The sequence below is a fragment of the Corythoichthys intestinalis genome, chromosome 16 (genome assembly GCF_030265065.1).
Source record: "Corythoichthys intestinalis isolate RoL2023-P3 chromosome 16, ASM3026506v1, whole genome shotgun sequence".
In the NCBI taxonomy this organism is placed as follows: domain Eukaryota; kingdom Metazoa; phylum Chordata; class Actinopteri; order Syngnathiformes; family Syngnathidae; genus Corythoichthys; species Corythoichthys intestinalis.
The window spans coordinates 3,497,817-3,510,331 of NC_080410.1; the positions used below are offsets into that span (position 1 = coordinate 3,497,817).

At 38.3% G+C, this 12,515-nt stretch overlaps 1 protein-coding gene and 1 long non-coding RNA gene across 10 annotated transcripts in view; both read right to left on the minus strand.

The window, feature by feature from the left end:
- Positions 1-294: 294 nt before the first annotated feature.
- On the minus strand, positions 295-3,646 carry LOC130931875 (uncharacterized). Of its 9 annotated transcripts, none has more exons than XR_009067316.1 (10): positions 3,556-3,646; positions 3,108-3,141; positions 2,934-3,032; positions 2,763-2,839; positions 1,478-1,538; positions 1,355-1,405; positions 1,086-1,154; positions 863-971; positions 711-780; positions 295-576 (listed from the first exon to the last, which is right to left on the minus strand). It is a non-coding gene; the product is annotated as an uncharacterized LOC130931875 (long non-coding RNA). The 9 variants fall into 9 exon arrangements; XR_009067312.1 differs by having other exon boundaries at positions 2,763-2,869; XR_009067318.1 differs by having other exon boundaries at positions 1,351-1,405; positions 2,763-2,869; positions 3,108-3,628.
- A 6,696-nt stretch (positions 3,647-10,342) lies between these two features.
- Positions 10,343-12,515, minus strand: part of rgs9a (regulator of G protein signaling 9a) — a 50,261-nt gene continuing 48,088 nt past the window's right edge. Inside the window, exon 17 of the mRNA XM_057861034.1 lies at positions 10,343-10,798. Within this exon, the coding sequence (XP_057717017.1) occupies positions 10,642-10,798 (157 nt within the window). The 3' untranslated portion in view covers positions 10,343-10,641. The remainder of the gene's footprint in view (positions 10,799-12,515) is intronic.

Sequence of the window (12,515 nt, forward strand, 5' to 3'; positions counted from 1 at the left end):
AAATTCATTCATGTGGGTGAAGATCCTAATTAACTAATTCAGAAACTATATTAAACTTTCTGCTCCAGGAAAGGCAACTTTATTTCAAACAGAAATGAAAAAAAGTTGTCATGTGTTAGTTGTTTTTCTTTCTTTTATCCCAGACAATAGTTGTAGGTTGTTTTAATTACCTGACATTTTTCGGCAAGCACTCCCGCCTTCATCACAGGTAATTAAAACTACCTACAACTAACATCTGAGATAAAAGAAAGAAAAAAAAAAACTAATTCATAAGTGTAGAAAAATGAACTCAATACAACCAGTTCTGATGTGGTAAACTTTATTTTTTTAGTTTTATTATTTTTTATTATTATTGAGAGAATAGATATTTTCTTTAGTCAACAATCTCCTCAAAAAAGGTAAATCCATCTTCCAGATGGTTGAAACAGAACTTGAATGGCTCCAAGACATTGTAGTTCGTGCTCATCCTCTTCCATCTGCAGGATGCTTGGGAACTCCTACTGCATTGATTTTTTTTTTTTCCCCCTAGCCCTGTCCGAGGCTTTTGTGCTGTCTTGCACAATCCTTTTACCAAAACTGTTCATTGGAAAAGAGAAAGAAAAGAGCTATTTGAATATTACATAAGTAAAATAAAAATGATGCTTTGTTAATTTTATACTTGATTTTTCTTTTCAGGCATTGCATTAAACTAGGTATATAAACAATCTTACCATTTTTTCCCGCCATATCTTTTTGGAGTGGGCCACCACTAACTTGAAGGAGCTGTGGTTGCACCTCTTCCTAAAATAAATCAGTGAATAAAGGGGGGCATGTTCAAAAGTGCGTCAGAGTAATGGACACTAAAAAGTCTTTAAAAGCTGACCTCAGCAATTATATTCAAATTTCACTTCTGTAACTGATAGACTGGTGGCACTTCACCCTGCAGTAATGCTTTTGCCTCATCTGTCCAATGGGCAAACTCTTTCCTGTGGCTCACATAAGTTGAAAAAATACAAAAATAAGTATTCCACATTTTCCAACAAAGAATTAAGGTGCTGTGCACCTACTTTCCTATGAATGCCATATCAACAGTTTCAAAGACTTACCATGCACCCAAGTTTGAAATTGTCCGCTATCAATATACACCACCACTTCCTCAGAGTTGGCATATCAGTCTAACAAAAATTAAAAACAAGTGTAAATAAAGAATAACGACAAGGATATTTTGTAGCCCAATTTGAATGATTCGGTGAACTTCATTTTACAATGGTTAAACTCAAAGAGAGCATCCAGAACAGTGCAAAGAGCATACTACAAATGGATAAATGAATACAAATATCACAGAGGACAAAATTGGACAGTTAAACTCACCTACCATCAACATGAAGATGCCACAGTCCTTCCCCTATGGCTGTCCCGGAAAACCCTAACGTAAGAATTTAACCGAGTCACTTCCTTCAAGTTTTGAATCAATGAATATACACACTTTTACAAATACCTCTATTTCACTTCCAATCCTCTCTTTCCATGTCCCCCTGTTGATTGACTGTCAACGTTTTCTGCAATTGAAAATATAGGTTCATATTAAATACAGTAGTTAAACAATTACAAACGTGTTTCCATGCATAAGAACACCAACCAGTCAGGTTTAAATGATTCATGCAAACAAAACAAGGGCGTAGGTTTGCATAGGGACGGTAGGGACATAACACGACCAACTTTTCAGGATGCTAAAGTTGTCCCCACCAACTTTTGAGCAACCTTACTTGCATTATATTCGTCCCTACCAATGTTGAGACCGGGCCAACGCCCTTGAAACAAAACATTCGCAATTTTAGATTGGCATTTTAGAAATTTGCTTCAAATGATTGGATGAATCATCTGGAGTGCAATTCTGCTTTAATTGAAGGGGCAACATAAAAGGATCGACTGGAACATACCTTCAAAACCAAACAAGGCTATTCTGGATCATCATGGAAACGCCATGCCAATATGAATGGATACTGAATTTCATTAGAGATAACAATAGTTCCCTGATCTCATGATTGGATCTGTTTTTCTTCCCACAAATAATTGGAATTTGGATCATTTAATTTGTTATGATTTGACTGTTCTTTGAAAATGAACCAATGCTCCAAGTTGTAGTTGTTACTAATCAGCCTTACAGGCAAATGCATGTGTGGGTCACATCCTGTAGGCTTTCACCATGTTGCAACAACATAGGGGTCAGCCACAAATATGGTCCTTCCCTGAAAAATACATAATCTATACACACGGACATATGTTATATAAATACAAACGTACGCAGACACCTACATGAGCCCATACAAGCATTCTGTAGGCTACATAGTTAAAATACCCTACACACGCCAAAAAATACTTTTTTATACCTTTGAATGAGCTACTTGTTAGACAAGTTATAAATATGCATTTCATATCTGCAAAAAACAAACACAAAAAGTTACATTTTACTTAATTGTACAAGTGACATTATGTTCTTTAGAGAAACTAAATCCTCAAAATTCACAGTTGATTCCATTTCATTGTTCAGGCCAACGTTCCAAAAGTCAGCACGTGTCAATCAAACTTTCTTTTTTTAGACAATCAACACCATTTCTGGCCTCTTTATATTCAAGATTTGCATAAGCTAATGAGAATGTTGATTGGTTAAATAAACAAAGAGTAAATAATCAATTATGTCCAATTGTTAACTAATATAAGGAATAATAAGCCTATCCAGATTTCCACTGAGCACAACATTTGTCTCAGACATAAAAACATACCAGCCGTTCCTGGGCAGGATGAGTTTGAACCGTCCACGAAGCTCGGCATGGTCTTATATTGTCACCATTGGTCCTGTCTGCACAGTGGGTTTTACAGTGTTCGATGTCTATCAAAAAAAAGTGTTCAGCACAGTCCAAAATCTAAAGTACATTACTACTTATGCTACTTACTTCCATTTGGATCTCTGTGACATCCCTGTATCTGCATGGGAAGACTACCATTTGGGGGTCGTGATTTAGTTTCTTCCCAATGGGGTGGTGATCAAGGAGCTAGTAAAAAAATAATAATAATAATGAAAAAATATATAGCTAAGCAGAGTAACAATATCAAGAAAAAATTACAACCTTGTCCTATTTGGATCATGTGACAACATTCAAACTACAAAGGACCAGACAAAACAAATGAAGGTAAAACAACAATACCATACAACAACAAAAACAGCGAGCTGCGAATTGCAGGCATGTACATAATGAAAAATAAGAGTGCAATATAATGAAAACTACACAAAGAAGACTGTTCATTGAGGGGAAAAAAATGTAAAAAGCATTAGCAGCATTAGCCAATTCGCTGCTGAATTCATCAGTACGTATTAAACAATATAAGTAGAGCAAAGTCACATGCAGTTAGTAAAGGAAGACATTATTTAAATTACATTAAGAATACTAGATATAAGTACGGTCTTTTCAACTCAGAATAAACACTTCATATTTTCACCGCAAGTGTTGTTTAACTATTTAACATTTTTAAACATGCATACGCTTTTAAAAACTTTTTTTCAGTGCGGCCACTTACCGTGTTTTCTTCGCGAGAGGTGAAATAACGTAACTTGTTTTCGTCGCAAGGGTTGACGACATTTCCGGTCTGAGGGGATTGAGAGCTGCGGTATTGCGTTATTTCCTGTCTGCGGGATGGGTACTGAGAAGAGCGGCGCAGGGTACTGAGAGAGGCGGGCTGCAGCCAGACTCCTCTCTCTTTTTCTGCAGGTTAGCGAAAACGAAGTTGTGAATTAGGCTCGAGCGTTTACGTCACAGCAGCACGGGATCGTGCGAGATTTGCGACAACGCATCCATTGCGGAAGCACGTCTGCATCACGAGACATTTAAACTTAACGGCAAATACAATTCAACTACGAGTGCCAAAGATGGAAAAATGTAAGGAAAACTTGCCAGTTCGAAACGGAGACAAACTTGTTACCACGGCAAAGGACAGATATGTGAGCAATTTTAAGGATGTGAACAATGTTGACCCTCACGAGCAAGCCGAACACAAATGGAATAAAGATGTCGACAAGCTTCCACCACTACGCGAAATGGACATCACGCTGTATTTAGTGTTTGGTATATGTTACTACACTCATCAGCAATTCCGAAAATACAAATCGCTACAAAGCTACGAACAGTTTTGCTGCGGATGGGTGCAGGATCTTCACTTTATGGCCATAGCAAACGGCAACACCATCTTTCTAGCAAAGGTAGGCAATGTGTGTTTACATTAGTCTGTGACCACGGATGTACAAATCTTTTGCTGCATAAAATGTAGCCTGTGTACAAATTCTTTGCCACTCTCTCACGTCAAAATATTACAGCTTTTTCATTTAGCAACGACAGGAATGATGTCTTATCAAGACAATGCACATGTATGCATGCTAGTTGTTTAGCTGTAGCAATAGCTAACAACAGGGCGACTTAGGGCGTAAAGTTACTGAAATTTGCGTAAACAAACGAAATTAACTTACCGGAGTGGACGTGCATAGAGCAAACTCAGTGTGTAACTGGAGAATCAAACGTTATGCCCTTCCTTCTGATCGAGGCCACCCATGCCATTCTTCGACGTTTGGTAAGTTCAGATATGAGCTTTCCCTCGCCTTTTCTCCATGTAGTGATCCGGAAGAAACTCAATGGTGTTCCGTCGAGCTGTACATTCTCCTTTCTATTCGATCGGTTGTTGCAATTCTTTACCGCACAATAATTTCCAACCATTTTTAAAGAGCGACCTGTGTTGAAATGCCTCAGTTTATGTTTCTCGCTTCCACAATGGCGATAGCGGCGGAAACCTCGCGAGTGCCACGTCATACGCTCGAGCCTAATATCGTAATTAACATTTGTGTTGTCGGCAATGAATCCGGTCACGTGATGCATTGACAAGTCAAATTTCTTAAATGTGTATGCCGTACGTTCAAAATCTGTACGTTTTTCGTGCATTACGTTTTTTTTCTCCGGATTTTGTCACCGTTTTGGCAAACATCAAAATCAAGCAAAATCTTAACTTGAATCTATCTTTAAATGATGAAACAGTTTTATAAACTTTAACATGTCAAAAGTAGACAGAAAGGAACAAATGCAAAAACGGGAGCAATTTTAACAACTTTAACGGTTGATTCACAACATTAAATGACTTCCAAACATAGAAAAGGTTACTATGTTTATTTTTTTTTTTTGAATGGGAAAAAAAAAAAAAAAAAACATGAAATGGAACACCAGTTATTTTGCCAAGTAACTAATTACGCTTACATTCAGGTAACCGAGCTCCTAAGTCAATTACTTTTTGGGAGAAGTAATTTGTAACTGTAATTAATTACTTTTTTAAACTAAGATTAACAACACTGGTCGTAAAGATGCAGTCTGCAGAATGAAAAGCTATACTATGACGAAAGCGGAGATTTTATTCTGCCAATCTGTTGCCGAACACAGTTTGCCTGCAACTATTACTGATTACTTCCCAGAATTAGCAGAAAAAATGTTCCCTGACTCAAAGATTGCATCGCTAAGTTAATTTTATCAAGTGACCTTTTCAATTTATAATTGTACACACTAACGAACTACCTTCAATTCAAACTGAATTGCAAACTGAAGTGCCATGAAGTGCAGCCATCAAAAGACGTGATAGAAATTGCCAAAAGTACTACATACAATTATAACAAAAGTCACTGTTCAATTTTAGTAATCACGATGTAGCTGAAGATATTGATTGTTCTTTGATTGCACCAGGTTATATGTGGCAATATTACCAATAAATTCATATTATTTTAAAAATTGAGTTTTGTTCCATATTGCACACTATATACAACGTTGTAAGATTAGTCACCAATTTTGAAGGGCATACGTCACTATTTGTAAGATTGCCATCGGGTTGACTGGTATGATTATATGTACAGTATTTTCTCACAAATTTCACATATGAATACAGCTAAACAGCTTGTTTTTATCCTGCATGTGTAATTACACTGTTACTCACGCTCCTCGCTCTGACATGCTGTTTCTCAGCTTGTTCGAGGGCTAGTTCGGACGGCTGCAGATATCCGCTTTAGCTAACTCAAGCGGGCCGCCGTGGGGCCACACAGCAGTTTCTGTTTCTTTCTGCCACTGTGCTGTGTAACTGCAAGCCCGCGCTGCAGCGCCCTCTGTCTATGATGGATATGTGTGCTTTGGTGTATGTATTGTAACTTTTGAAAGTATTGTGGCTGGCGAGGCAGCCACCGGCCCAGCGGCCGTTCTGTGCTCCTCCCAAATGCACATATGGCCAGTCCGCCGAAGCTTTGGGCTACACTAGAGTCATTGCATTTTTCGTCTTTATTTTCATACTGACCTTATTTTTTCCAGAAAAGCGACAGTGGCTTTAAAATTTCCACCAATGAGTCATCGCAACAAAAACCACATGACTCGGCTATACCAATCAGAGGTAACAATGTTTTTCTTCACTAGAGGGCACTCATGCTCTTTGGACGGATGATGTTTCATAATGTTGTGGTCTGGATTTGATTGTTTTAAGTCATCTTTTTGGCCTAATATGGTCGTATTACATATACGTATACATTGAATGGCTGTCACATTGAATGACTTCAGACCAGTGGCACTGACCTCACTGGTCATGAAGTCATTTGAAAGGATTGTCAAACGATTCCTACTATGCAGGGTGGGTGGGGCCCTTGACCCCAGGCAATTTGCTTACAGGGCTGGTAGAGGGGTAGAGGATGCCCAGATTACACTTTTAAATCTCCTTTACAGACATTTAGAGAGTTCTGGTGCACATGCCAGGCTCCTGTTTTTGCATTTCTCTTCAGCTTTTAATACAATCCAGCCACATGTTTTAGTTAGTAAGTTACTTTGAGAATTTACTATTGAAAGTAATCTTGTGTGCTGGATAATGGGCTTTTTAACAAACAGAACACAGAGAGTTAGAGTAAACGGTTGTCTCTCTGAAAGACGGGTCTCCTCTACTGGCTCCCCTCAGGGTTGTGTACTCTCACCTTTACTATTTATTCTCTACACTAATGATTGTAGGAGTCAGTATAGCAACAGACACATCCTGAAATATGCTGATGATACAGTCATTGTCAGTCTACTCCAGAAACATGAATCCCAGCATGGCCCTGTGGTCGACGAATTTGTTAGTTGGTGTGGTAAATCTTTTCTCCACCTTAACACCTCTAAAACTAAGGATATGTTGGTAGATTTTAGGAAAAAACAACCTGTTCCTCCTCAACCAACTAGCATAAAAGGTAACAGTATAGAGGTGGTGGATCAGTATAAATACTTGGGTACTGTGATAGACAGTAAACTCAAATTCGATGCAAATACAGAGTCTATCTGCAAAAAGGGCCAACAACGATTGTACTTCCTAAGGAAGCTGAACTCTTTTAATGTTGATAAGGCTATCTTGTCCTTGTTTAATAAATCTTTTATTAAATCGGTTCTTACTTTTGCTTTTATTGCCTGGTATGGAGGAATTAGCCTGAAGGAGAAAAATAACATCAACCATATTGTCAAGGTCGCCAGTAAGATAATAGGCTGTCCACAGGTCTCATTAACAGATATTTATGAGAGGCAGGTCATGAGGAAGGCAAAACACATCATGAATTGTGTACAACATCCCCTTCATTGCTCGTTTGAGGTCCTCCCTTCAGGCAGGAGATTCAGAGTCCCTTGTTTTAAGTTAAATAGGACAAAGAACTCCTTCCTACCCAGTGCAATTCGGTTGCTAAATTTGCACAATTCTTGCACTTAGATGCAAAACTGTCTATGGCATTTTAAATTTGTAGTCTGTGTTATTTATTGTATGTGTATGAGGGGTTGTGTTATCTGTTATCTGTATGCTTACCTGCTGTAAGACAAGTTTCCCCTTCTTAGGGGACAATAAACTTAAACTGAACTGAACTATAATAGGTTGTAGTACAGTATAACAAGAACAGTTTACAGCCATTCTCAATTGTACTGAGAAAGAAAATGTACCATTGTTATTATTTTTTTAATCGGACATTGTTAGCAGTTACTCACAAAGTTACTCATTACTTGAATATTCTTTTCAACAAATACTTTTTTTACTTGTACTTGAGTAATATTATTTAGAAGTAATGCTACTTTTACATGAGTAAAATATTATATTATATAGCTTCTCGACCCACCTCTGGTCCTTGCACCAAATAAACTTGCTTTTCAATCGTACCTCACAGTGTCCGGGGAATTTCCACTGTAGTGATTTTCCACTGTTTTTCATGCCATCCCTTATTTATGGGCTGACACCAACCTGCTGATTTGCATAAGCATGATATAAAGTGTAACATTGTCTGGGGTCCACACCATATGTTCTCGAGGTCAACTTGGGGCTCTCCAGAACGTAGGTCCTGCTTTCTCTACATTGTTTATTCATGACTTGGATGTTTATTGCTTTCTTTTTGCTTCTCAATTGTGTGTCGTCATCTCCTGTTCCTTTAAGACAGATTAACAAACTATTCCACATAGGGCCGCAGTGGGTGTAGGATTTCACTCCAACAAAACAAGACCACACCTTTTCACCAATCTGGTGTTTTATAAGTGTAATCAGTTGATTGCATTCAGGTGCTGCTTGTAGTACAAACCACATTGGTTAAAATGTCTGTGCTTGATCGGTATGAACAAAAACCAGGACCCACAGCGGCCCCCGAGGACCAGTTTGGAGACCCCTGCTTTAAGAGAATTAAAAGAACCTGTTCAAGGAGAAAAAAAACTTAATTCCTCAATTAAGAGAAATACAAACAGGAATTTGGTAGTTTGGTCTATTTGTCATCATCACAAATACAGATCCTGTTTTGCACAAATGATTATAGAGGAAATCTACATTTCTGGAGCATCAATGAAGCACCAAACTGAACATATAATGTTGTTAAGATGATAGCTATTACACTAGGAGTACATATTTTATCTTTAAGCATCCAGGAACACACAAAACTTTCACTGTAGACCAATGTACATATGACACTGTATGAAGGAGTAGTTTTCAAACAAGCACATTAGGCCAGAACTGGTAGCACTTTGTTTGACACCGGCGTCATAAGACGGTCATTATTATGACATGACGCTGTCATGAGCATTAATGAATGCTTTTTGGCAGTTGTCATTCAGTGTCATCCGGCAAATTATCTCACTTTTGAATGGATGTAAAAGATACGGTGACTTAAAGAGGAAGTTCAGAGTTTTTTACATTAGGCTTAATCTTCGAGTTAGCGGGGCTTTAATTAGTCGGTGGAGTTGATTTCAACAAATTCTGCGCGATGTTAGTTTGTTATTTATTAGTTTCAGGGCTCCGGAGTGGCTAAGCTAGCGCGAGTCAATGGGCCCGTCCTAGCATGCCCATAAAAAAATACAACAACATTATACACGCATGAGAATCACCGATGACCCATGCAAGCAATAGTGTTGGCTATGTTTTCAGGATGAAGTAACTCAAATTTACCATTGCATGTCAATAAGTGTTGTATGAACAGAAACATTAGTAATCCAGCAGCTCTTGAGGTAACAGGCTGCAGAGCGGAGTGATATTTTTTCCATCAGTGTGTTTATATCGTAGCCAGCAGCAAATATCCACAATTTGTATTGTTCCTCACTCTTCAAAGGGAATTTGTGGAAACACCCATTTGCCCATTTCTTCTGCCTGTTTCCACAGCTTCTAAATGCATGTTTCTCTATGTTGCTATTCTTCAGTCAAGACTCCGTAGACTGATGCTGCATTCGAGGAAGGAGGGAAGTCGGGAGTTTTCCAACCTCCGACTATGAAAAACTATCATTGCAACGCCACTCGAACTGGGAGGCCCTAGTCATGAAGTCAGGAAAAAAAAAAGTAAAGAAGGCAGTTTACAGTGTGATTTTAACCGTCGTTTTTCCTCCACTATTTGATCGCTTACGAGACGGCAGGTTTGGTGGAGGTCAACATGTCTTTTGATGTCCAAAATAAAAAACGCTTGGAATGCTTTGAAGTCGCAAGTAGTACCATCCGAGTGGGATAAATCCGACTTCCCACCTTCCTCGAATGCAGCATGAGCATGAGTGGCCGATGCAATCCTCTTTATTGTGGTCACATTACGCAAAAAAAATAAATGAACTACGGCAGTTTGGTGTGACATTGTTTTGGCCGCATGGGTATTTTGAACAACAATCTGCATTTTTCAATTTATTTGACTATGTTAGATCTGTTAATTTCGTTTTTTTAATGGCATGCTAGGATGGGACCATTGACTCACGCTACCTTAGCCATTCCGGAGCCCTGAAATTAATTAAAAAAAACTAACAAACTGCGCAAAATTTGTTAATATCAACTCAACCGACTAATTAACCCCCCGCTAACTCAAATATTAAGCCTAATGTTAAAAATTCTGAACTTCCGCTTTAATGACATCTGTCATAAAAATGCATTAATGCCCATGACAGTGTCATGTTATAATGATGACGGTCTTATGACAGTAATGACACCGGTGTCAAATAAAGTGATGCCCCACAACTATTCATACCTGATTCTTTCTTTATTTATTTTTTTAACTTTATTTTTTTTAAAGTAATATCTCTTTACACACTGTGTTACAGTCTTACCATGTACTTACATATAATTTGAAAGACTTTTTTTTTTTCCTTATTTCTTTCTGTCAATTTTACTCATCATGGCCTTGACATCAACTGGGGCAGCAGCAGCCGCCGCCTTAGCCTTTTCTTCCTCCTCTTGCTTCCAAAGGATGATGGGATGGATACCTGGGCTTCGGTTCTGAGCATTTTGCTCTAACTGGGCTTGACTTGTATTGAAAGAGAAACAGAATTCATGTTACCAAATGTAAAGTTTTCATTTTTTTAAACCCACTCCAACCCAACAGTAACATCAGTGACCAAAAAAAATGAATGAGGAAAATGAGAAAGAACGAAGAACTGAAGAGGTGACAGTTGTGGACCAGGACGAAGCAAAGATTACTAAGGATGAAATGAGAAGGCCATTGAAAAGGATGAAGAGTGGAAAGCCTCTAGGTCCAGATCAGTGTTGTTTTCTTCAACGATGACTATACCAAAAATATTTCGTTGATGAACACTTTTTTTCATGACAATGACGAGACAATAATGAACTAAAAACGTGTCTTGGTAGACTAAAACGCACCGAGACTAGTGCCAGCTTTCGTTGATGTGACGGGAAAGAGACGAAAATGCGCCGCAGTTTCCGTCATATGTTCACATTGTGTGACATTTTATGAGTAGTTAGCCAATAGACAGCATTGTAGCAGTGTCTGGTTGTGTCACTCAAGTGATGTGCTGCAACCTCCGTCCCTCCCCGACTCACCAGTGTCCTTTCCAGTCTCCAAGCTTGCACACACGCTAAGATTTGTTTTCCTATCTTGGCAAGAGAAAATATGCAATGTTGCTTTAGCCTTTAAAGGTCCGTGCTAAGTGATCATCAGACACTAAATGTAACTCGTAGCATTAGCATAGCATTCGCATTAGAATTTGGCTAATACTAACAGCAAACAACTTTTTCTTTGTCCAGTTCGTTGCATCCAGGTAGATATAATATGTAAATAATGTACTGTTTTCCTGCCGAGTGTGTATTATCACCAAGTTGGCGTTGTCCTTGTTGATTCTACAATATGTGCTCGTCTGTCAATGTTCATTCGAAATAGTTGGAAACCTTTATTCATTCATCTATTTTTGGAGTTTTTTTTTTTTAATTTCATTTTAGAGACGAAGATATTTTTAGTTAACATCGACTAAAGACGAAATTAGTCTGGAGTTTTTGTTCACAGAAATTAGGCGAAGACAAACACATTTTGAGATGACTGAAACATGACTAAGACTAATAAGTATTATCATCCAAAAGACTAAGACGAAAATTAAAAGGGCTGCCAAAAACAACACTGGTGCAGATGATATAAAGTGGTATGAAAAAGTTTCTGAACCTTTTGGAATTTCTCACATTTCTGCATAAAATCACCATCAAATGTGATCTGATCTTTGTGAAAATCTCACACAGAAAAACAGTAAAACAGTGTCTGCTTTAACTAAAACCATCCAAACATTTAGAGGTTTTCATATTTTAATGAGGATAGCATGCAAACAATGACAGAAGGGGGAAATAAGTAAGTGAACCCTCTGCCTAAAGAGACTTAAAGAACAATTGAAACCAATTTTTACCAAACAATTCAAATCAGGTGTGTGCCCAATCACTGATGAGTGGTTTAAAGCTGCCCTGCCCACTATAAAACACACACCAGGGAAGAATTGTCTTGATGAGCATTGTCTGATGTGCATCATGGCTCAGTCAAAATAGCTGTCAGAAGACCTGCGATCAACGATTGTTGATTTGTATAAAGCTGGGAAATGATACAAAACCATCTCTAAGAATCTGGATGTTTATCAATTGACAGTCATAGAAGTTGTCTACAAATGGAGAGAGTTTGGCACTGTTGCTTCTCTCCCAAGGAGGGGCCGTCCACCAAAGATGACGACAAGAGTTCAGCGCAGAATACT